At 34.6% G+C, this 24,670-nt stretch overlaps 2 protein-coding genes across 2 annotated transcripts; one reads left to right on the forward strand and one right to left on the reverse strand.

The window, feature by feature from the left end:
- Window positions 1-4: 4 nt before the first annotated feature.
- On the reverse strand, window positions 5-11,277 carry LOC117793053 (elongation of very long chain fatty acids protein 1). Its single transcript, XM_034633428.1, has 6 exons — window positions 10,785-11,277; window positions 8,300-8,490; window positions 8,150-8,230; window positions 6,227-6,389; window positions 6,033-6,169; window positions 5-1,002 (listed from the first exon to the last, which is right to left on the reverse strand). Exons 1-6 carry the CDS (start codon window positions 10,936-10,938, stop codon window positions 712-714), a joined length of 1,017 nt encoding a protein of 338 aa, XP_034489319.1. The 5' UTR covers window positions 10,939-11,277; the 3' UTR covers window positions 5-711.
- Window positions 11,278-18,960: 7,683 nt separating this feature from the next.
- LOC117790761 (elongation of very long chain fatty acids protein AAEL008004) lies at window positions 18,961-22,911 on the forward strand. The gene is made up of 4 exons (XM_034630314.1): window positions 18,961-18,987; window positions 21,148-21,356; window positions 21,418-21,983; window positions 22,044-22,911. The coding sequence occupies exons 2-4, from the start codon at window positions 21,296-21,298 to the stop codon at window positions 22,305-22,307; spliced, it is 891 nt and encodes a 296-aa protein (XP_034486205.1). The 5' UTR covers window positions 18,961-18,987; window positions 21,148-21,295; the 3' UTR covers window positions 22,308-22,911.
- The last annotated feature ends 1,759 nt before the right edge of the window (window positions 22,912-24,670 follow it).

Consider the following 24,670-nt stretch of genomic DNA (forward strand, 5'->3'; position numbering starts at 1 on the left):
CGTGTTGTTATTCTTTTATATATGTCTTAACTTTTATTATTGTTCTGTTTGTTCGTTCGCATTTTGTATGTAAGACTAGTTAGCTTAGGGTATGCTTAGTGTCTACAAATATTTAACAAATACACAATCTATTTACAAAACTCTTCTATACACATTACAATTAACACTTAAGATCTAGGATTGCCAACTGAGTAAATTAAATATGTTTAACGTGCATTTTCGATACTCTAAAATAAATGACTTAAACTTAAGCAGATCGTTAAAATTGACCCAGTTCTTGTATGTTTAATATACAAAACATTTAACGTTAATATTCAATGACGGCAATCAAGCAAACTTTCAATATGGTCAATAGCTACAGACAAAAAATATTACACATATAAGTAGTTATCGCATACCCCTGGCAGAAATCGAAAAATAATATTCAATACGATTTAGGCTTAAGCTTGAGTTTCTTCTTCTATTTATGTTTTTGTTTCTGTTTGCATTTGTATTTTTGAGTGTTGCAGTTCTAGCTAATCATGTATGGCTCCCCATTTTAACTAAATTAAAACCTTTGTACCAAACTACTTCCAAATATTTGTAGCTGCCTGCTTTTAACCAACACCAATTTCAATCGTACGTATTTTACAAATTTTGCATGCGAGCAGCTCTAGGAAGAATTTTTGTTTCTGTTCTGTGCTCTTTATGTTATTATTCGTTAGCATGCAATTAATGAGCCTTCAGTTTCAATGCTAAATCCTGATCCTGGATCACTGCTTTGGAATTGGATGTGTTGTTGTTGCTGTCCGCCTGTGCCGTCAACGCTGGCGTCGCTGTTGTCGCTGCTGATGACAGCTGCTGGGCCTTGGACTTCTTGTAGCTCTGCATATAAAAGTTCATGAAGAGGCAGAAAAAGATGGAGGCATTGAGCAATAACAGCGCTGATATAAACTTGGAGAACTGGCACTGATTGCTGAAGAGAGCCCGCGTGGTGTGCACAATGCAAAGCACAAATTGAGCCTGTTTGAAAAAGAGAGGAAATTATAGCATTAATGAGTAAAGTATATAAGTTGTAATGTCAACAAGAAATAAAATTGTTATCGTTTTGGATTCTGTTTGGATTTTCTTAATACATGCACTGAATGTTGGATCACTTAATCTTTTTTTGTAATTTCCTCAGACTTTTACACTTTTCAACATTTATATTTATATTTACATTTACATTACACACTAATATTTTAATTTAAATATATAGTTAAGTGTCGGCTGCTTATAGCTCGACAATAAATAAATAGATAAATCTTGAACTCTTTTTCGTTTCAGCTTTAATTTTAAACTTTAATTTTTAGTTTTAGTCAATTAGTTGTCCTAGTTGACACTAAATAAATAAACGAAATAAATAAATTAATAAATAAATAAATAAATTAATTAATTAATAAATAAATAAATAAATAAATAAATAAATAAATAAATAAATAAATAAATAAATAAATAAATAAATAAATAAATAAATAAATAAATAAATAAATAAATAAATAAATAAATAAATAAATAAATAAATAAATAAATTTATCAATTAATAAATAAATAAATAAATTAATAAATAAATAAACGGCTTGCAAGCTTAAAAAATTCAGAAACTAGTGCCTTTAAACTCATAAATTCAAATTTCAAGCTTCTTAATTTTTTGTATCGTTGAAAAATCATAGTTTAGTTAAAAAAAAATGCATACGTTTAAAATTTCTTTAACTCTTACTTTACTATACTTTAACTTTTACATTTTCTCTTATTCTTCAAGCTAAACAGAACTTAAGAAATCGGAAAACAGAAAGTAAAAAAAAAACGAAATTTATTGGTGATTTCCTGGAAAGATTGTGACAATGTTTTTGTTCGAGTTTTGGAAAAATTCGATTTGAACTTCCGAGTTACGGAAGCAGAATTGTTTGTAATTTTCTCAGTAAATGCTGCTTCTCAATTTTGTTCAAGTTAGAGAAAATTCGAGTTAGGGAAGTTCCACTGTAAATACGTTATAGAGACAGAATTTATTCCATCCGACATTCCGCAAAATTTGCAAAACTTTAATATGCGCCTTAAAACAATTTGTATGGTTACATACTGTAATTAATTTACGTTATGAGGAGCTGGAAATAATATGGATATTTTCCATAGCTGGGAATAGTCTTGTTATGAATTCTGAGAACTTATTTTAGGCCTGGCATTAGCTGAATGCAATGGATAGATTATATATATAAGAGAGAAAATTAAACGAAAGTTCAGCTGTGCTCAATTATAGCTATTAACTTCATACAATGAAGTGTGGACAACCTTAGTAATTATAATTATACAGAATTAAATGGCATATTATGCCTGCACGCGTTGTAATCACCCTTGAGCTTAGCAAGGGTAATCAAAAATCGTTTACTCGCAAATATGCATATTTGTATATTGATGTGGATTAAAACAAATATTCCAATTTGCCGCAATAACTGTTATGCCTTACAAATATTTTTCTATAAAGACCTCAATAATCTGATGCCTGTTTGTCTGGCTCTAGTTGTGGCTCTGACTTCGACTTGTTTGTCTGCTTATTTGTCTGTCTGTCGTGCTGACTGACGACTGACTGACTGACTGACTGACTGACTGACTGTCAGACTGACTGAATTTCCAACCGTCTAAGTGGTTGCCCCTTGTTTGCATTTAACAAGTTCGCTGCTTAAGTCTTTCGATTGCGGCTTCCATTGACCTTTTGCGCACGCCCCTTAAGTGCGCGAATTATAGAACCTATTATTAAGCTTGTTATTGATTGCTGATAGCAGCCAATTTTACTTTATAATTTAATTTACTAATCGTCAGCATCACCGTATCTAATGCAACACACACGCCCATATCTCACACGGCCACCGCCCACTTATTTGTTTTGCTTAGTTTTTTTTTTACATTTTATTATATTTGTTATTTTGTTTTGTATTATTTTTCCTCGTTGTTGGTTGCATCTGTTGTGACCTACAAACAACGAGCAGCATGTTGGTCAACCATGCGCTGCAAGTTTCCATTAACACTGCATCGCAAAACGCAGCAAAGCCAACAACAACAACAGCAACAACAACAACAAAAAGTAGCCAAAACAGTGGGCAGACTTTGTCTGGCCGGACGAAAAACTCAGTCGCTTTTGGCCAACTTTTGGTTAAGCTCTGCGAGTCGCTTATACGCTCCATTACACACACTCAAGTGCATTGTGAGTGTGTGGGTGTATGGGTGTATGGGTGTGTTTATACACAAGTGAATCAAAGTGCATTGCGGCTATAAATGATTGCATATTTGATTGATGAAGTGGACCATTATAGCGTATGCGCATATTACAGGCTGTAGACAGCATTTCGAAAATAGAGAACAATGGGAACAAGTTACAGAAATGAAATATAATGACTAGATATCAATCTGATGTAATAAATAATGTTCTAATAATTTTAATAAATTGCAAAAGTTTATAAGCTTAGTTTCAGCAACTCTTTAAAGTTAAAACCAGGAATTAAAACCGTAATCATGCATTAAATTCAATTATGTTGTTAAAGTGTAATCATCGTTCTCAAATTAATTTTGATTTTATATTTCAATATAAATCTTATTAAACAAATCTTTTTTGAAATCAAAGAAGTTTTCTTTACATATTAACTTTCTTATAACATTTCTTTAACTTATATTTTGTGTACCGAAATCATACAGGTATTTCGAAACAAAAACCTACACAAAACCTAAATACAAACATAACCAAAACCTTAACTGAAATCGATTTGGTTTGATACTTTGGTTTAAACTGAACAGGAGATGATTTTTCCCTAAAGTTTTTGACATGATTTTTAAAGCAACGATTTGATATAGCCAAATATCCGCTAGAAGAGTTACTTGAAGCTATTGTTACCACTGTGCCAGCTGTGGCACTGGCGCCATCTGCATCAAGTGGTTGCACAATCTGCGAGTCTGTGGGGCAGTTGAAAAATGCTGTTGCACTTGCAATATGAAATAATGATTTCCAGCTATATGCGAATTCGCGTCTGGAAACTGAAAGTGGCAGATTGTCGGACTGACTTTTACTCTGAGATAAACACTTACACTGACATACTTGACATACTCGACATGGCTGACTAGCTGACTAGCTGGTTAGTTGGTTAGTTGGTTGTTTGGCTTACACTGGTGGTGGCATAGACACTCACGGTGTGGCAAGTTCGGCAAGTTGCGGCGCTGCAAAGCAAAAGTGAACGCTTAACAAGCAACATTCATTGCCGCAAAACGGAACAGCAAAAGCAAAAGCAAAAGCAAATGGCGAATGCCAGGCCAAAGATAATGTAATCGAAACTGGTCGGATCGGCACGTTAAAGTGTGGCAATTTGTGGAATTGGCGCACCGGCCTAAGCTGCAAGGATGTTGCAACAAACGGCAACAGCGGCAGCAACGACAGTGACCAGCGTCTCGATGTTGCTGGTGCTGGTGGTGCTGGTGGTTGTGGTGCAGCAATTTGGCGGTGTTGCCGGTTGGCTAATGGGAACTTAAACTTGTTCGTCTCTTGGCAAATTGGAGCATGCGCTCTATGGGTATTTATTGTATTTATATTGTTTGCGGTTACTTCAGTGGTTGTTCAATAGGAACAATAGCAACAACAACAAACAACCACAACAACTGCAGTAGCAACAACCACATTGACAGATAAATTATACGCAAGATGCGTTGAGGTTTATGTGTTTATCCACTTAGCATTTGATTGCCGTGTGTAGTGTCATTAAAAATGTCAGAGTAGTTCAGTGGAAAGAATAAAATAAACAACAACAACAACAACAGCAACAACAACTAGCATATATCGTACATAAGTATATCGTATATAGACGACGATCGCAGCTCGTATAATATGTGCTTACCGAACGTTTGACAAGTCAACTGTGGAGTTGAGTGCCCCTCAAGGCAAAATAGACACACGCACACACACACACGCACACACACGACAAATAGTAGAAGCAGGCCAGCAGTAATAACAACAATAACAACAACAACAACAACAACAGAAGCAGAACTAACTAAACTTGGCAAGTTTTATGCGTTTCAAGAATTTCGTAACTTAAAGAGAGAAACAAAAACAGCAACAACAACACAATTTGCAATGAAACTTATTCACCGATGAATGTCATGCATGTGTGTGCATGTGTGTGTAAGTATTGGTCTTTCAATTACACATATCCACATTAGTTAGAAGACTACCTGAAAAGTCAGTCGAGTGGCGCAAATGCCAGAAAACGGAAAGACAACTACCAAATTGAAATTTAAAACTCTAGCTGAAAGTAAATGCAAGCTACATAAACACACACAAACAATTCTAACAAATAATCATCATAATAATCGGAAAACTCACTTGACTGCTCAACATAGTTGTAATTAGTTCGATATGCTAGTAAAAAGTTGTTCAACAGTTAAATAATCTGGTCGTAGAATTCACATATTTGGGGCGTTCAATTGACGAAAGTGACAGTCAACGTACAATGAACCCAACAGATTTGCGATGATTACAACAAATGTAGATTATGCAATGCAACTTGGCCTTTGACTAAGTCTCCGAGCTAATGTTTGTGTGTGTGTTTAAGCCAAACGCCAGCCAAAAACCACTTCCACTTGCAGCTGAATCTTAGACTATAGCCAACTGTACGTGTGTGTCATTTGCTTGGCCAGTTTCAAGACACAGTTAGAAGCGTTAAGTAACATTTGGCAGTTGTTGTTGTTGTTGTTGCATTTTGGCAATAGCTATAGCTAACGTGTATAACATAGCATTTTATTATGCGGTATAGGCAAAGGCGCAGGCTCAAAACACCAGGCCAGGCCAGGTCAGGTCTAACTGGTTTGGTTTTTGGACTCAGTGACAAAATATTTCGGCTATGCTTCAATATAAACTTCTAAACAAGTTTCTATTTCTATTTCTATGTCTGTATTTTTTTTATATTTCTTTTTTTTAACATATTCGAAATCTATGCTGGAACAGATTTGATAATGAATGGAGTGGCAACACTTACGATTTGCAGCTCCGTCATGTATTTCTTCCACCACAGGAACTTTGCATACTCGGGACCCATGGCCGACATCATGTAATAGAAGTACATGCACACATGCACAAAGTTGTTCAACAGATTGGGGAATGTCGCATTGCCGCCTGAAAGTATAATACTAAGAGCTTGCCGGGGGAACAGAGGGGGGAGTTTTTACATACCTGCCAAGAACTTGACCAGCACCCATGTTTCCAACGGCGTTACCGAATGATGATACACATGCAGCCACGTTATTTGGGATGACTTCTTCCGCAGCACAAAGAACATTGTGTCGGCGAACTCGGTTAATTTGGACAAGTAGTAAATATAGCAAAGGTTAAGCATCTAAAAACAGAAGGAACAACAATAAAGAAATAAATAAATAATAAATAAAAGAACCGAAATCCAAATTTTACTCTTTGAAGTATGCCAATCATATATAATTTATCTTTTTAAAACAAACGTTTTTTTTAATTTGATTTATTTTGGTTCATTCGAAAAGTTATAAGCTAATTTTTTTAATGTAACATTTCGAAATAAAATATTTATGAAAAGAGTCTGTTTTTGAATTTTTTATAAATAATTATTATATTTTGTAATATATAATTCATTTAATAATGTTCTTTATAATTTTTTTTCATAATATATTTTTTTGATAATATGCTTTCTATTCAAAAGTGTTTTAAGAAATTATAAACTCGTTTTTTAATATTTAATATATGCATAAGTTAATTGGGTGGTATGGGCGTATGGGCGTATAACCACGCCCAATTTTTTCAAATTGGTTTTACAGTGTTGTTATTGTTATGACAGTTTAATTTTTAGACCTAGAGGACACGTTGAAGTCCGACCACTGTGCATAGTCCAAAATTGCACAACAGTTTCATTAAATTGTAAAAGCTAATAATCAATTATTTATTTTTAATTTGTTGTTGTTATTTGCGAAATCGATAATATTTTCAATTGAATTTATGGAAATTTTCTATAACCGGATGTAAGTACTATACGCTTTTATTTTTTTGAGTGTAAGGTCATTTTAGCTTGCGGTTCTTAGACCGCAACGAATGATGTATCCAAGCGAGATTCATGACATTGGCAGCATTTTTATTTGAATTTCGGCAAGAATTTCATAGTCGATGTCGTACACAAGTGAGACTCGCTGTGTTGGCACATTTCGAGCTGGCCACGGTGCGTATGCGCAATGTAAACAAACTACAAACTACATGAAGGTGTCAAAGCGCCGTGGAAATGCTTGTTTCTTATGATGCCAAATTAGCGACTGACCTTCATCGCTTAGTTTATTGACTTGACGTTGGGCTTTTTGAGCTGGTGTTGAACTTGTTGGCGGATGTGAAACCCATCGATGGGCATCGAGAGTGTTGCTTTTGGGGCATAACATGTTGGTTGTGCAAATGCCTCACTTGTTTGATATTTACATGGAATTTTGACGAGGGCCGCAGCCCATTGATCTCTGCATCTCAAACAATTACAAATGACCGACAAAATGTTTGATTGTAAGTATTGTAAATGTTGTTAATTTGACTGTTTAACCATAAAAAGACAACCTTGAGTCATTGTGTGTGTCTGCCGTTGTGTGTGTGTCTGCTATTGCACTTTTTACACCACTTTTATGGTCTGAGTTGATTTTACGATTTATAAAGCGCTTCTAATCGACAAAAAATTGTGTATTTAACTTTAAAATGCCTATTGCTTCACTATAATAATAGTAATAATATATTTATGTTTAATTGTTATCGCTTTGTATTTGAAACGAGCAGACAAATTGAATTGCTGGGACTTTTGAAGGTAAACAATAAGTTTGACGGACGTAACTAATTGCTATAAGTTCAACAAGAACCAAAACGCACTTTCAATTGGCCTCTCAACTTTGACTAATCTCTTTGAACTAAGCCCTAATTTAGTAAGAAAATTATTTACAAATTGCTTGGGAACTTGAAATGGACAAGACAATGACTCATCATTCATCCAGTCAAAGCCAACGAACTTGTGAGACAAGTTTAAGTTTGTGATTTGATAAGAGAAACAAATTGATTTGAAGATTTTATTGGCCTTCAGGTGACAAAGTGAAAGGTCTTAGAACTTACCCGTTTAGACATGGGACTATCCGAATAGTCAACCGGTTGGCACTTTAAATTGTAGTAGTTCAGCCAGCCGGCCATTAAATGCTGCAATCGAGAATGATCGACGAGAATTTAAATTAATGCAGCAAAATAAATCCTCTAAAGGAGACTCACCTCGTAGAACATATATCCGCTAAGCGCGACTTGAAAGGCATTGTAGATGACGAGGGTGCGACGTAGTTGAAAAGGCTTGCGATCCCGCATAAACAACGGACCCAGGACAAGCACCCAGGATAGATATATGGCGACCAGACCAAATGTAAACAGCGGATGTTCCATGAGTGGAAAACGTTTGGCACGGGGATCTAATAATGAAATTACATTTACATTTAATTGGCACCTGTCGTCAGAAATGCATTTAAAATTCTTTGGGCAGTATAGAGTCAATGGCATTTAATTTCAATCACTTTACGTTGATTTATCCAGCGAGTTTATCTAAATGCCGATATTCACGAATGAATGAAATCGTGCCTAGGTTGAAATAAATCTTAGCAATTTGCCGGTTTGATTGTTTGTTTGTTTTTATCAATTGTCTTGTTTATTCACACTTAGGGTTTAGAATAAACCACAACAACAATAACAGACAATTTGAACCGGATTTTCTAGTTGAAATTATTCAACTTAAATGGAACTACTACGAGTGCAATTACTTAATTTATAAATGAATTATCTTACTCCTAGTGTTCAGACTAGGTCCAGAGTTACAATGTCGTCATAGCGCAAATTGTGAATTAATAACATGAGTGAACCCCATTTAAAAAATTTATATTAATTTGCTGGCTAACTTCCGATCAAATACCTTTCCAACGTTAATATTTGTATCTTAAGTGAAATTTGTTATTGTCTTGAATTTTCCGTTGCAAAACTTTTCCAGGCTAGTTAGAAATAATTGTGAAGCAGCTTTTGTAATGTTTTGATTTATAAATTACACCCTGAACCAGGGTATATATTAAAAGTTTGTAACATTCAAACTTTATTAAGTAAGTATACATTTTGTTGATCAATATTTAAAGCCGATTTAATTTGTTTGTCTATCTTTATGAGCACGTCAATCTCAGCAATTACAAGAGCGTGTAGGTTCCTATATTATATTTAGTATAGCAGAACAAGAAATTTACGATTGTGTAATAATGTGTAAGATGTGTAAATAAACAAATGTATCTATAAAATGTGCACACATGTATACTTAAATTTTTTGAATACCCAGACCTATTCAACTTTATAATCCACTTTTTTTTTCTTATTTCTTTCTATATTTTGATTTCAGCTTACATATAATTTTTAATGGTTAATATCGTACTCCTAACGTTATTATAAAATTAAAATGTTTTTTTTTTTGGTCGACTGCTTTTACTCGAAGTTGAACAAATGAATAAAATATAAACAAATATGTACACCTTTCTATGTGTGTAAATATATATATACTGTGCCCGTCTAGTTGTTTATTTCAGAAACAGCAAGTGATCCTAGGGAATCAGCAAGTCAAACGACTATAATTATTTCTAATTTAATTTATTTTATTGGGCATCCTACATATTCAACTTATAAATTGTTGTGATAGTCATGAGAATTTAGATGTGTTTCTGATTGAAATGTATTAAATGTTTCAAAGCCAAGTTTGTGCCCTAAGTCTTTTGTTTTGTTTTTATTTGTTACGGACTTGGAGCATCTGGCATTCAGATTTGTTATTTATATTTGGAGCTTTGCATGGCTCACGTTGTCAGGTAGCACTTACTATATGTACACTATTTGCATTGCTTTTAATTGCTGCTACCTTCCATTGACCTTTTCACCCGCTCGCGGCAGTCAAGAATGTCAATATGCTACCTATGTACATATGTTTGTATTTATGTGTACGTGTTCGGTGTAAACACGTTTTAAAATGAAAACTAAACGAAAAGTCAGCCAAAACAAAAAGTACGAGTACATGGCATATGCATCATCTTCAGCAATGTTATTGCTATTGGTGTACATAATATATATATTTTGTATATTTAAGTGAGTGTGTTTATTATACATGCTCAGCTGCACACAAGAACGAGCTACAAATGACGACGGTCGCGTCAGAAAATGTTTAAGATAAACTATGTAAATACATTTTAATTACGTTAATAATTGTCAAAAATACAATTGGCATTGCCAAGGTCGCACTTAAATACACAAAGAAACCTTTTTTAATTGTCCTAGAAGTAATTTTTTTTCTTTTTAACTTTTTTTTTTTTTTGACTTTTTTATATTTGCCTTTTTGTGGCTTGCCAATTTTTGTTGGCATTTTGTTTTGTTATGATTTGGTTAGCGTACGTAAATGGCAATTCATCATTTTTATGCTATGAGTCGTATTATAATTATGATATGTTTACAACGTAAACTGCTTAACAAGTAGCTGCAGATGAGGACGGACACTTTAACGACATTTTTAACTTCCCGGATTATAAATATTATTAGACAGAGTTGGATAACTGACAATGACATCAGAATAACTTGAACAATTTGTGTGCACACATATGGCTAAAGGTGCTTTTTTTTTTTTCTTTAAGTATTTTTTATTATTAGTCCACATTTGATATGGCTGCGGGACCTATCAACTGTATTTGCATACCGCCGTAATCCTCCTCGACGAGCTGGTAGTAGCGCTGCACCAGTCCCGTATAGTTGCGCGTTATATGATGGGTCTTGAACTCATCGAAAGCAATGTTAGCTATCTCCACGACCATCTCGAAGCGTGTGCTGCTGTTGTAATAATTCATAGTCATTTTGCTTGATGGATTATCGCTGATGTTGTAAATGTCGACGTTTTTTAATTTGGCTCGATTAGTTATTGTCTATACTTAAATGTGACTTGATTAATATATATTTATAATGTAAATGCTAATGTTAGCTGCTAACAGGATACGTCATGCTGTTTCGTTAAGTTCGTTGAGATGAGTTTAGTTCAAACTCTCAAACACAAATTTGCAACACTCTCAAAAATCACAATTTTTTTTTTTTGGGAGAACTGATCTAGTTTATTAGAATCGTTTTAGCAGCACGCGCTTAACGCATCTGGATATTTTAGCCACCAAGTCAACAACCGCACCGTGGAAATGTTTATGCTCAACTGAATCTAAAACTTCTCAACAATCACAAGATAAAGTAAGTTTTTTAGCAGTAACAGAAGCAGCGACGCCGACGCAGACGGCGCCTTGCAACTAGTACAAGTACGTACACACACATACACAAACACACACACATACACACTCTTAAACACCTATAGGTTGCTTAGTCTGCTTGAAAAACTTAACGAACATTTTAGACATCCACACAGAACGGCGGAAGTTTCGTTGACTTCAGCTTAACTGTGTGTGTGTTAGTGTGGCTCTGATTCTGCGCATGTGTATGTTTGTGTGTATGTGTATGTGTATGTGTATGTGTTCGCGGATTGGCTTGGCTTGTCTTGACTTGGCCCACTGAGCACTCGCTTCGATGTTGACTTATTTAGCAAATTCGGAATGGCATTCAACTTTTCATTGGTTGTTGTTGCTGTTGTTGTTGTTGTTGTGGTCTTTATGTTAGCTGATGATGTTATCATCAACAGATTGCAGTTTTTATGGGTCAATGTACTATTACCAATGAGGTGGAAGGAGGTCATATTTTATTGCAATATTGTATCAATTAACTTACTAATAGAAACATTTTATGTTATAGTTAACAGCAAATTGCTTATGTTGCCCTGATGATTGTACTCTTATTTAATATATAATATATTTATTTTTATTTTAGCACCAATTGCTTTTCTATGCAGTGTTCAATTTTTAAAAACCTACTCGTTGGAAATAAAAGTACTCGTTTTAAAAGAATGTGTACTTATGTAAATATAAGAAAATTTTTTTGAAGGCTGCCAAGACTTTCATATTTACACATGTAAATTTCAGAAACATTATTATTCCAACAAAATATTTAACTTAAAGCAATTTGAAAGTCTTTGACTTAATGCTAATTACTATACGCATTTGTTTATATCTTAGACTTTGAATAAACGACAAAGTTTTTGAAGATGTGGCATTTTTCATTAATTGTTAGTTTAAATTATAAAATCAATAGTACGAGTTGCTAACATTTAACCAAAAACTCACTTATATTCTTATCGAATTGTCTAAAATTTGAATTGTTTGAAATATTTTTGGAGTGCAGCTTTTGACTGGTTAAAACGTGTTAGAGCTTGCTTGTTTCTTATGTAATTTATATATGCTAATTTTCTACAGTTTGATGGTTTGCTCTCCAATATATATAGGGGTAGAACAGGTTCACATAAAATATTTATAGATATTTGAACAACGCACCCTGGGATTGTGTCAATTGTATATTAATTATTAAATTTGAAAAAGAACATCATATATTAAAAATTGTAACTATTAAAAATATATAGATATTTAATATGAATTTTGTTTCAAAATAATTATTTGAATTTTCTGTCAAATTTATATTTTGCACCACAGTGCAGAGCAAAAAAAAAAATATAAGAAATTTTTATGATACCGCACGTTCCCTGAATCTTAGCTCAAATCTAATTTTATATTTGGCTGCCCATTCATATCTTTAAGCTTTCGATATTTCTAAACCAGATTCTAGACACCCTTGGAGTAAGCTATTTGAATATGAATGAGAAAGACGCGCGCGAATAGGTACATCTAGAACTTGAGGTTGCTGGACACGAATTAGTTTATATTTTTACCTATAAAAACAAGTTTGCATCAAGGCAAATGCCAGAGTCGTAGATAGATCCAGAGTGTGTTTTTAAATAACGAAATAACCCTTCGGACGTGCAGCGATACCATTGAGGTCGAGATCGGTTGTCATTTTATGTAAATATATAAAAAATCTTAATGATGCCATTGAAATAAGCATGGCAACAAAATTGACTGGTTGCTAACATTACAAAGAATCATTTTTATAGAGCTCTTTTGACAAATGAACACGACACGAGCCAGCAAATTGTTCTTTAAAGTGCTCTTGACCTCTGGCTTGATTGTTTTGACCATGTTTTAGTTGCCACTGTCACTGCCACTACCACAAAAACATCCAATGTGATTGCTACTGGAATTGCAAGTGCTACCTTTTGGACTCAATGACGTCAGGATGACATTGCATTCGTGGCAGTTGCTAACGGTTTGATAAGCTTGGCTTTAACTTCGTATTTCACGGTCTAGGTCTAGGTGAAATGCCGGTAGACGGAAGTCAGCCACTGGACAACAACAGCTGACCAAGTTCGATGATAAATAAGCATTTAGTCAAACGATTAAGCCGTCTCTTAGTAAGCTCCAGTTAGCCAATGGCAAAACACCTGACTCATAACTAAATATAATTCGAATTTTTGCATATTTTGATTAATAGCCAAGGCATTGTATTTTGGCAGTTGTTAAAATTTGTAAGTCATTATGCAATTTGTCAAATCTGTGACTAGACTTTTATAGGAGTTGTGGTACGTATAAACACCAAAACAGAAAGTCATGACCGAAATTGCAACGTCACAAAATGCCGATTAAATTGCTGATCTATGAAATATGCCAAAAAAAAAGTCAAATATCATAATCGAAAAGTGCAATAATTTTAATTAGCAAGCACACTCAAAGTCATTAAATTTCTAATTGAATTAGCACAACGTGCCAGGGGCGTGGGTTTTAGTTAGGGATACAGCATCTAGACCAGTCGCTTGAATCACACCGAAAGCTATTGTTTATCGTGGATAACGGAAATTTTCGAAAGGTAGTAAACTGCTAAGCTGTTGTCAATTAGTAATCTGCTATTAAGCCGGTCATCTGATCATTCTAATTAAAACAATTACACTAAATCCGGTCCGAGTTGTTGACAAAGTTTTCTCTGTTATTCTTAACGTCATTCCCATATAATTTTGCCTGTGTGACCTCTCCCGATTCAATACGCATAATATGTTTCAAATGTAGTTTATTATAAAGGTATACCTCCTTTAGTATGTTTGATTCCTAAGGTATCTCAACCAAACTCCCATATAATGTATTTGTGACTGAATGTATTAGACACTGACCAAATTTGGTTACAATCAGATGACTATATCATTTAGTTGTCATAGTAGCAATAGGGTTCAAAATAACCTTTTGTATGAAAAACTTTTTTGATTCTTGCGAAATTATAACCAATCTCACAGATTTTCTTGGCAAATCTGGAATTTTTCCCGTCAAATCTTGCATTTGCCGCTAAATATAGCTTTTTTCCGGCCAAATCTATATTTATTCCTTTGCCAAATCTGACGATTTTCCCAAAGTCCAATTGCAGGGAAACATTGTAAAATTTTTTTCTATTTCTTGCGTTTGGCGGGATAATTTCCAAAAAACCTAGAATGTCAATTTTTCTCAAGTAGTATGATCAAAATTGCTCCGTACGAACTCTTTAAAAACGTAGTAAGCTGATTTGTAATTATAATATGGTATCATGTCGTTCAGCAGATACTGATTACTGATCCATCACGAGTAAAGAGGGGATTACTGATAAAAAAAAACCTGCTGAATGACCCCAATGTTAGAAAAATACCGACCCATAGCTCTTAAAAGAAAGACAAATACGTCAAATAGGCGTAGTCCTATAGTTGTCCATATAAAAACGTTGATTGTAGGGTGCTATTCAAATGAATACAGCTTTTCGTATGTCTCTGTAAATCTGAATTTGTTCCTGCAGTTAAATCAATTAATTTGGTTTTTAACAATAAAATTGATAGCATTTAAGATAAAGAAATGCTTGTAAAAATATTCAAAACTTTTGAATGTATAGTATAGTATATTTTAAATATTTTTGAAATGAATGTTAAATCAAAATATTTTTTATTTTACTTATATATTACAGAGTATTTGTAAGTCTAGAGAATTTAAAATACAAATGTTTCGGTACTAATTGAAAGCACAAGCCGATAAGTTTGTTGGGCAATCCCCTTGGCTATTGTTGTGGGCCTAAAAAAAAACAGTAGTATAATAACTATTTTTGAAAAAGACCATAGCACGATCCCCAAACTCTCGACACTTAAAATTTTAGCTATATGAATGGCCATGTGCAAGCCCAACTGCTAATCAGTTGGCCAAATATCAATGCTGTGCTCACAATTTCTGGACAGGTAAATGTTGAATCTATATATACGTCATATTTATGAATGTAGCCAACATTTCAGGCCAGTCAAGGTACTAAGTCGACTCATGACGGAGCAACAACCTAACAAGCTTCGATGGAGAAAAATCCCCCTCGACTTTGCATGGACTTCAACTAAAAACAGACTCATAAACGTTGTTTACGATTGCTGAAGACCCCAAACTGAAAACGTTCTTGGCAACATTTAACGTTGAACTTGAGCAACATTTTGGCTTATGAATTAATATGCTCGAAATTATAATTGAGCGCGTAGAGCGTCTTGGCCTAAGAATAGATCGTATTCAGCAATTAAATTTCTGCTTGAACTTGACATACTGAATGTGCTGTAGTTGTTGTTGCTTTTATTTCGGTCGCTTCTTTGTTAACCGAAATCTGTTGAACAAATATTCCATCTAGAATTTAAAATTTAATATTATTAATTAATCACATTAGATGCTAAACGTAAAGCGGTACACAGCGTGGTAATACTCGTGAAACGTCTAACTGTTTGTAGGTTTATCGGCTTCTTAACACTAAGCGCAGACCAGGAAACGGAAGTATATTTTCTAGCTGTTTTTGTTGTTGCTACTGCTGTATACTAATCTTTTTATTTTCAATTTGTTAAACAAGTTTCCGACAAGGGCACACAGCCTCAACGGTATTTCGCTGTCTTCGATTAGCCGCAAAAGTGCTGAGGCTACGATTTCTAGGCGTTAAATTATTAACCGGCGTTATATAATTTAACCGAGGTATAACCATATTGTCTTTGAATTCAGATTTAGCATTTCCGTGCTTTGAAACACGTTTAATTTGCGCCATAGTTTCGACTATAGAAATAAGTTCAAAGTGTTGAAATTACTAAGCTTAGATCGTAGTGCAATGACTTCAATATAAGCTTTCGTTGAAATTCCAAAGATAAAAAATCTAGGCATTTTACGTATTCTATTTACTTTTAAATTTTCATCGTTATTAATGACAAACTGGAAAGCCAATAAAAAATAAAATGACAAATTAAAAAAAAATATATAAATATTCCTTATAGAATGTAAGCTACATATAAGAGTTTCAGCATAGTCATAAAGTCGAAGAGAACGATTTACATATCACCATAAATCTACATACATATATTCCAGAATAATTGTACCACATTGTTTCGTCATGTCTGTCAACTTAAAGCTGGAATGTGTAATTAGAACAATGCAATCGCATTATTATTAAAGTGGATAGGCTTTGCGTAAGCGATACTGAACCAAAGCTAAGCTTTATCAAACCCAAGCTCAACTTTGAAACATGTTTGGCAACCTCTGATGGAGCTTTAAGTCAAGCCGTGCGCAACGAACAATAGATGGCGCCAAAAGCATTGCAAAGTCAGTCACTAAAATATATGTTATAAATTGGACAGTTTAACGACGATACTAAATGGAGAGCTTTAAGTTTTAATAGTTTAAAAACGCTAATTATACTATTAGGTGGTCAGTTTAAAGCTCCTAAAAAATATAACATGTAGTTTATAATAAGAGTTTAGTCGAATTTCTATTACTAATTTTCGGGCTATGCTTGACATATATGCGAAATTCAAACGTCTAATTACGAATTTGCTCATCTTTGTACTGGTACGAATTATTAGCAAATTAAGAATCACAAAATGAAACGAACAATAATTAATCAAATACCAGCAATAATTGTTAACGGTTTCTTCGATACCTTTGTATTCGTTTCAATGTAAATATTTGCGGAAGAAATTTGCATAATATGCAGCGGCTCGTGTCTCGCGACTCGCTTGATTTGCGGCTGCCTCCAAAGCCGAAGACGAAGCATCTGCAGCAAAATAATAAACCAAATCAATAGTCAATCGTTTGCATATGATTATGATAGTGTGTGAATGAGCCATACGACAAACCAAACAAAAGCAAGCAACGAATTAAATCGAATCAAAACCAGTTGACCGGAAGAGTTCGGCAAACGATGCGTATGAGTGATGTCTATGGATTAGAATAAGTTATTAAAGCTGCTGATAAGTGTAGCGACTATTGGGAGATGTCTATTCACTTTTCTGCAACCTAATCATATTTATTAATATTAGGCAAAAACAATCCGTTCAAGCCAAACTGGACGAGTTTTATCAACAAGGTAGAAAACACCGCTTAACAAGACAGGGTCAAGTTCAATTCGCCGGTGACACAGTTATCCAAAGTTGAACCTCAAGTGACCCCAGCCCCATAGCCAGCTAGGTAACAGTCAGATAACAGTCATTAGTTTGAATCAATACAAAGACAGCCTCAAACTTGACCCGGAAGTGGCAATGACTCGCATTGTGATCGCTGTGATGCTGGCGATGTGCTCAAGAATCCAGCCCTGGGCCTTTAGAATTCATATGTAAATGATCAAAATGATATAATAATTTTTCGACTGGTTTTTTTTCCTTTTTGCTCACCAGACAAGTGTCTCCTTGAATAGAGACCAAATGAACGGAACTCAAAAGCAACCAAATTTTAACCTTGGCAGCCCCAAGATTTTCTTTTAATTACCCGATCTATACTTAATACGCATTGTAAACGTGTATTAAATTATTTTACAACATGTTTAAACATTTTTCTTACTCAACAATTGCATTGTAACCTAAATAGAGTTCAATATGCAGAGCTTATATAGGCGTGTAACTGGAAAATGTTTAACGCAACTTGAAAAAAGAAATTAAAAATGGGACAAGCTTAAAGAATTAAAGTTGTTAATAAATGTTGTTCAAAAAATATAAAATTAATTGTAATGTATTTGCACTTTAATGCAGTACCATAATTTTTAGCTAATAACTACAAATATGGAAAGCATTATTTATTATTTTAAAATACAAATGCTGAAAACGTAACCGACAAATCAATTAAAATTCAGCCAACAACTATTTGAAATACAATAACCGGCAAACAAAACACCAAAAAGACAACAATAAAATCAACAACAACTACTTCAGTAAGCTATAGCAAAAAAGCTGTTGTCATTATAATTATCAATAGAAAAACGAGACTACACTGTTAAAAATAGGATCTAAAAAGAAGATTTTGGTCTCAAAACTAAGAATTTGGTCTAAAAAATTAGTCGAGAAATGGTTTTGATCAAATAAGACCAAGTTCTTATTATAAGAATACATGTGCTTAAGATTTACGACAATGAACAAAAGAAATAAAGAAAAATTTTTAATTTTGTCCTTAAGTATGATATGACATATTTATAATTTTCTAACTATTTAAGATTTTTATTTATATATAAAGAGTTGCGATTTTTCAGATGAAAATTCTTGGTAGTTGAAATTTGGTGTTAAAATGGTTTTATTTTAAGAAAAAAATATTTTAGATGAATATTCTTGATTTTAGAAGTGAGTCTTTTTTTTCAGTGTACCATTTGAAAGATGCTATGCGATACGACGCAGCTTCCCAGCTTGCCTAATGAAGCGCCCAAAAGAACATTCAACAGCAGATGAGCAAAGAAAAAAAAGCAACAACAACAGCGACTACAGTGAACTAATGCTTATGTAGAAGAAGCGGACTCCAACTAGTCAAAGCGGTAGGGGGAAGCTTAAGTCAAAACCTATTGACGAAATTTTGATACATAGCGGCGCACAAATCGGCGTAGCAGTTCAGTACGCGTACAAGTCTCGTGGGTAGCGGATGTCAGCAGAGGTCTCTCTCCCTATAACATACCAATAATTATAAAGATCTGTTAAAAAAGAAGAAGAAGAAGAAGCAGTTGCAGTCGAGTAAATACTGAAGAAGAAAAAAACAGTTATCATGGTGTTAGCATTAAGAGCAGTCACTGTTGTTGCTGCTGTAAATTAAGTGACGATTGCAACAGGTGCTTGTGATCGACTTTGTCGGTGTATAAATTCATATTTATTGACATTAATGTATATACATTTGTATATACATATCTAAAGCCGTGAGGAGTGTGTGTGTTTTTGTGTGTGTGTGTGTCCAAAAGGATGAGCGCCTTAAAAACTATTGATAAATTCGTTGGCCTATTTAGAATGCGACCCATTTAACCATTTTTTAAAGTGCTACGCGCTGATCTTTTTGTTGTTCATAATACTGCTAATTTAGGCATTTGAAAACTCTGAACTAAGCACTGTACTAACTATGCAAATCATATGCAAATCCCATCTGAACACGAGTGTCAATAGGTGCTCGTCAAGGTCATTCAACTTTCGTTTGGGCCCTTTCAACAAAATGGCGGGCATTTCTTACAAAACTTGCTTTTGGCAATTGTTGACACAATTTTGGTGCTCACCTAAGGCGTAGCCAAGGCCTACAATCCCCAAACCCATTTTAACAAATGACTAACCATGTGGAAACGCGCCGAATCCAAATCTAAAGATGATCAAGCAAACACGATGTTGTCATATGTGACATATCACCGCAACGAACCGCGAATTATGTGACTTTTACAGTTGTCTGGTTCCCACAAGTATCTCATAGGTTGCAGTGGGTTGACCATTGGTCAGAACTGACCAATATTGAATATATATATGACAAGGCCTTAAGCATTAGTTGCTCATTAGCCAAGCGCAAATTTGATGGTTCATTTGTATGTCCATTTGTTTATTTATTTTTCTCTATGCGTCAGTCTTAAAATTGATAATTTAAAAACTCGATTCTGTGCGGCACAGTTTTGGTTTTTGTTGTTGTTGCTGTGGTTTTTCGAAAAGGTTTTTCAACTGCAGACACCTCTTAGCACCTTTTTCGACGCTCATTTTCTGGTTCAATTCGCATTTATGGTTGCAGCAAATACAAATAGCTAAAAACAACAGTAATAAAAGCTAAAATAAAAAAAAAAAAAAAAAAAACACAGTGCAGGAAATGAGCCAAGTCAAAGTAAACAAGTTGCTTGTGTGCCAACTTGCCCTTCAAAATATTTATTTGATCGAACTCAGCGTATGAAAAGCTCAAGAAGCTGCCCAGAACTACGAGTATGGTGTGAAAAAAATGGTATAAAAACAAAAGCTGAAACTAGAATTAGCCTCGAAAATGGCCAAAATCCAAACACATCGAAAGCAACAATCGATTGAGACCAAAAATGACAACAACAACAACAACAACAAATGCCACTTTATAGCCGCTTGATATATTATTTAAGCTGCAAATGGCCTTTATGAAGTTCAAGTTTCTACTTGTTGCAGCCAACTGACCGTCATGTTTACCGTTATTAGCGGTTATTTTTAGTGCTGCTATTGTTGTTGTTGTTTTATTACAATTATTTAGCGGTTGAGAGCTGCGGTTAAAGCAACGTGGTGATATAATTATTATCATATACGTAAGATTATAATTTCGGGTTTCGTGTTGTTCCACACACATGAAAACCAAACATCCTATGACGATCTTTGGATCCTCCTAGGCGCCCCTCCAATTACCGTAAACATGCTTTATGTAAGTTGTTGCTTTTCTCTGTTTGTTTAATTCATAATAATGAGAATAATTTACTTTAGCTGTTACAAGATAATTTTTCTTTTGTCCAACAAGTGGCTCAACAGCATTCACATTGAGTTGGTCCAAAACATAGAAAACAGACAACATCTCCTAACTCTCTATCTTAATTTGCATCAAAGATGTAAACTGCTTTCGAGTTTCTTTAGTTTCGAGCGAGTCATGCTCGCTCGGCAACAGAAAAAGCAGCAAAACAAAAGCTTAAAAACATGATAATAGCGCCAAGACGACTGATCAGTTCTTCTACTTCTTTTTAAGCAGTATTAGCATAATTTTAAATACATATTTATGATCTTGAAAATAAATAAAACAAAAAACGCAAGCTTTTTCTAACTTAATTTCTATTTTGATTCCCGACCTCAGCACATTGGATAAAACTCGTTCGATTCGAGCATTTCGAGGAAGTCGCATGCGCGCTTAGCAGATTTTTAAATATCATTAGAAAATTTACGATAACCCTCCAACTTTAAAACAACTAAAATAATTAGAGGAACAAGAAACTAATTTAAAAATGGCGGCCGTGAACGCATCACAAACGGATTATTGGAACTTTCTGTTCATTGAATTGGCTGGTGAGTACTTAAATCGAGAATTCAAATAAATATCCTATTTTATAATATTGCCATCTTTTAGATCCGCGTACAAATGACTGGTTTCTGATCAAGTCGCCACTGCCATTGCTGACAATTCTGGGCTTCTATTTGTACTTTGTGCTATCCTGGGGACCTCGCTTTATGAAGGATCGCAAACCTTTCAAACTGGAACGCACTTTGCTGGTCTATAACTTCTTTCAGGTGGCACTGAGTGTCTGGATGGTGTACGAGGGCGTCGTTATCTGGAAATATTACAGCTGGCGTTGCCAGCCTGTCGACTGGTCGCGCACACCAAAGGCATATAGAGAGGCACGTGTTGTCTATGTCTACTATATGGCCAAAATAACTGAGCTGCTGGACACGATTTTCTTTGTGCTGCGCAAGAATGATCGGCAGGTGACCTTCCTGCATGTGTATCATCATACGGTTATGCCCATGATCAGCTGGGGAACCTCCAAATACTATCCTGGCGGACATGGTACCTTCATTGGTTGGATCAACTCCTTTGTGCACATCGTCATGTACTCGTACTATTTCCTGTCAGCCTTTGGACCCCAAATGCAAAAGTATCTGTGGTGGAAGAAGTACATTACCAATCTGCAAATGGTAAGAAAATTATAACTTGTAAAATAATTAAAATCTAAATTAAATTTAATCCTATATTAGATCCAATTCTGCTGCGCCTTCATACATCAAACGCAACTGTTGTACACAGACTGTGGTTATCCGAGATGGTCTGTCTGCTTCACGCTGCCCAATGCCGTGTTCTTCTACTTCCTGTTCAATGACTTCTACCAGAAGTCCTACAAGAAGAAGCAGGCAGCGGCCAAGGCAAAGGCCGTTAAGGATAGTGACAATAACAACGACAGCTGTGCCAAGAACTTTAATGCCGCCATCCAAGAATCGACAGCTCAGAAGAAGGTGCTGTAAGAGATGCTTAAAGACCGGCTAATATCATACCACCTTACCCCATCCAACCATCCAGCCGTTCTCCCATTCCCTAAGTCTTCCATTTCCCAAATAATCATACAAAGCAGACGTATGAGGAGTTAAATTTCAAATGGCATTTATGAAATTGAACATTCTGTCCATAAAGCGGGCGTTTGTTCTATGTACAACTTTGTTGACTAATTTGTTAAGTAATTTACCGCCAAAAAAGAAGAAGATCAGAGATAATATTGAGAATGAGGTTTGAGTTAGTAGACAAACAGTTCAATGCTTTTTCACAACCATCGCTTCGTTTGATGTATGTCATGTTTGTGTTTCTTTATGAACCGACACAAAATGAAAGAAGTTGTATGTTTATTCGGCCCACAGCCGAATTAAGTTAAGTGAACGAGGAAATTAGTTGTGTAAATAAGTTAAGGTACCCAAAATGTCTTGCATAGATTTTATATTTGTATACACATATAGAATAATATTCATATTGATATTGGTATGTAAAGTAATTAGGCATAAACGAAAAGAAACCACAAATACAAATACAATTTACAAATACATATTAAAATTAAATAATTTTTCTAAACAAACAAAATTTATTGCGTATACTTAATTTCTGGTGTTTAATGATTTGCGCTTTTTATTGAATATCATACGGATATGTACTCGCATATGAATACGACTATAATAATCTTCGACAGTCGCACAAAAACAGCGGAAACAGAAAGACATTAATGTGCTCAAAATGGTACCTTAGACATGGCCAAAACAAATACGAGTAACGTATTGGCTAAATCACTGATCGCTGGGAGTGTCCGAACAGGTCCATGATCTGATCGATGCTGGCTATGCAGTATGTCCAGTTCATGAATTTTAATATTGTTGCAAAATAGACATTGCCATTGTTAACACCATGAGTGGCTAGAACACAAAACACAATCAGGTAATCATAGGCTCTGTCTCTATTCGAAACTTATTTCCAGCTCACCTTGAAGATGGCAGTTGCTCAGATAATCAGATAAAAAACACAATCGATGAGTACAAGCCATGGATTTTCCACAAAACCTTTTATTGATCAATCAGTCAAAACGGAACCTTAAAACCAAAGCGGAAGCTTAAGCCATCATTGAAGAGCGTCTCAACAAGCTATGCGAACAGTAGCATTTAAGCCGGTTCGCATTTGACCTTGATCTTGACCACAAGCGCTAAGTGTGTGATGCTGATCGTCCGATCGTCTGATCGTTTGATATGTTGATCGTTTGATTGGGTGGCTTTATCATATTTTAATTTCGTTTAATTTATAACAGGGTCACTATCTGGCGGTCGCTAAACGATTTAAGATGCCAATTGGAATTCTATTAAACTCGTTCAAATCAGAATTTCGGAAATTCGAATTAATGAAATATAAAGCGGATTTTTTTTTAATTTAGCAATGTGAAAGCAAAGAGAACAAAATTACAAAAATATATAATATTTCAATTGTTTGAGAAAAACGTGGAATTGAAAATTGACTGCTGTGCGTTTTCCAACCAATTTCCTAAAACATTTTCAGTCAACGCCTTAAAATATGCAACGATTTTTAATATGCTATGAATAAGAAGTTAAATAAATTTACAGATTTTGGGTTATAATACATCTCGTATATACAATAGACAGTTAAGAAAAGACCAAATTATATTATATAGTTTATACCAAAATTAATCACAAGGTCTTAAGACCATCGCGCTGCTTATTTGATCTCTGGATGAAACGAGTCGTTAAGCAACGTTCTAAAAATCATTTGCATATTTGGTGATTAATGAGATATGAGCTCTGTTGAAACTAGTCAAGGGTGTGCGACTATAGTCAGACCATCGTTTTCCAGTTTCAGGAATAACTTGAATGACACAAACTTGATTTCGGCTCCACATCAAGTTTCGGGACTATGTATCTAAGTATACATTTCTATATGCATATATTTGACTATTACATAATATTTCTGCCCTTTGCTCTAACCCGAAGCCGGCTATGATACATAATTAGAATTTCTAATTTCCTCTTATTATTCGAAGTCGCCATAATGTCTCACCGTTTCGATGAAAGAAAAAAAACAAATAAAAATCAATTGCATAACTATGAGGCACGCGAGTCAAGTCCGGCCTGAAAGGCCCTGAGATTTGTATGAATTAATGACCCCGGCATTAATCATTGCAATAAAAGAAGTTCAGACGTTGGAAATTTGCATAAACATATTTTGGGAATCGCCCGACACCCGTTTATATTCAGTGCAAGAGTCAACCATTTATTAGAAACTACGGGGAATCCATGGGACTGCCAGATATACATACATATATATCCAACTGGTTTGGCATGTG

The sequence above is a fragment of the Drosophila innubila genome, assembly GCF_004354385.1.
Source record: "Drosophila innubila isolate TH190305 chromosome 3R unlocalized genomic scaffold, UK_Dinn_1.0 2_E_3R, whole genome shotgun sequence".
NCBI lineage: Eukaryota > Metazoa > Arthropoda > Insecta > Diptera > Drosophilidae > Drosophila > Drosophila innubila.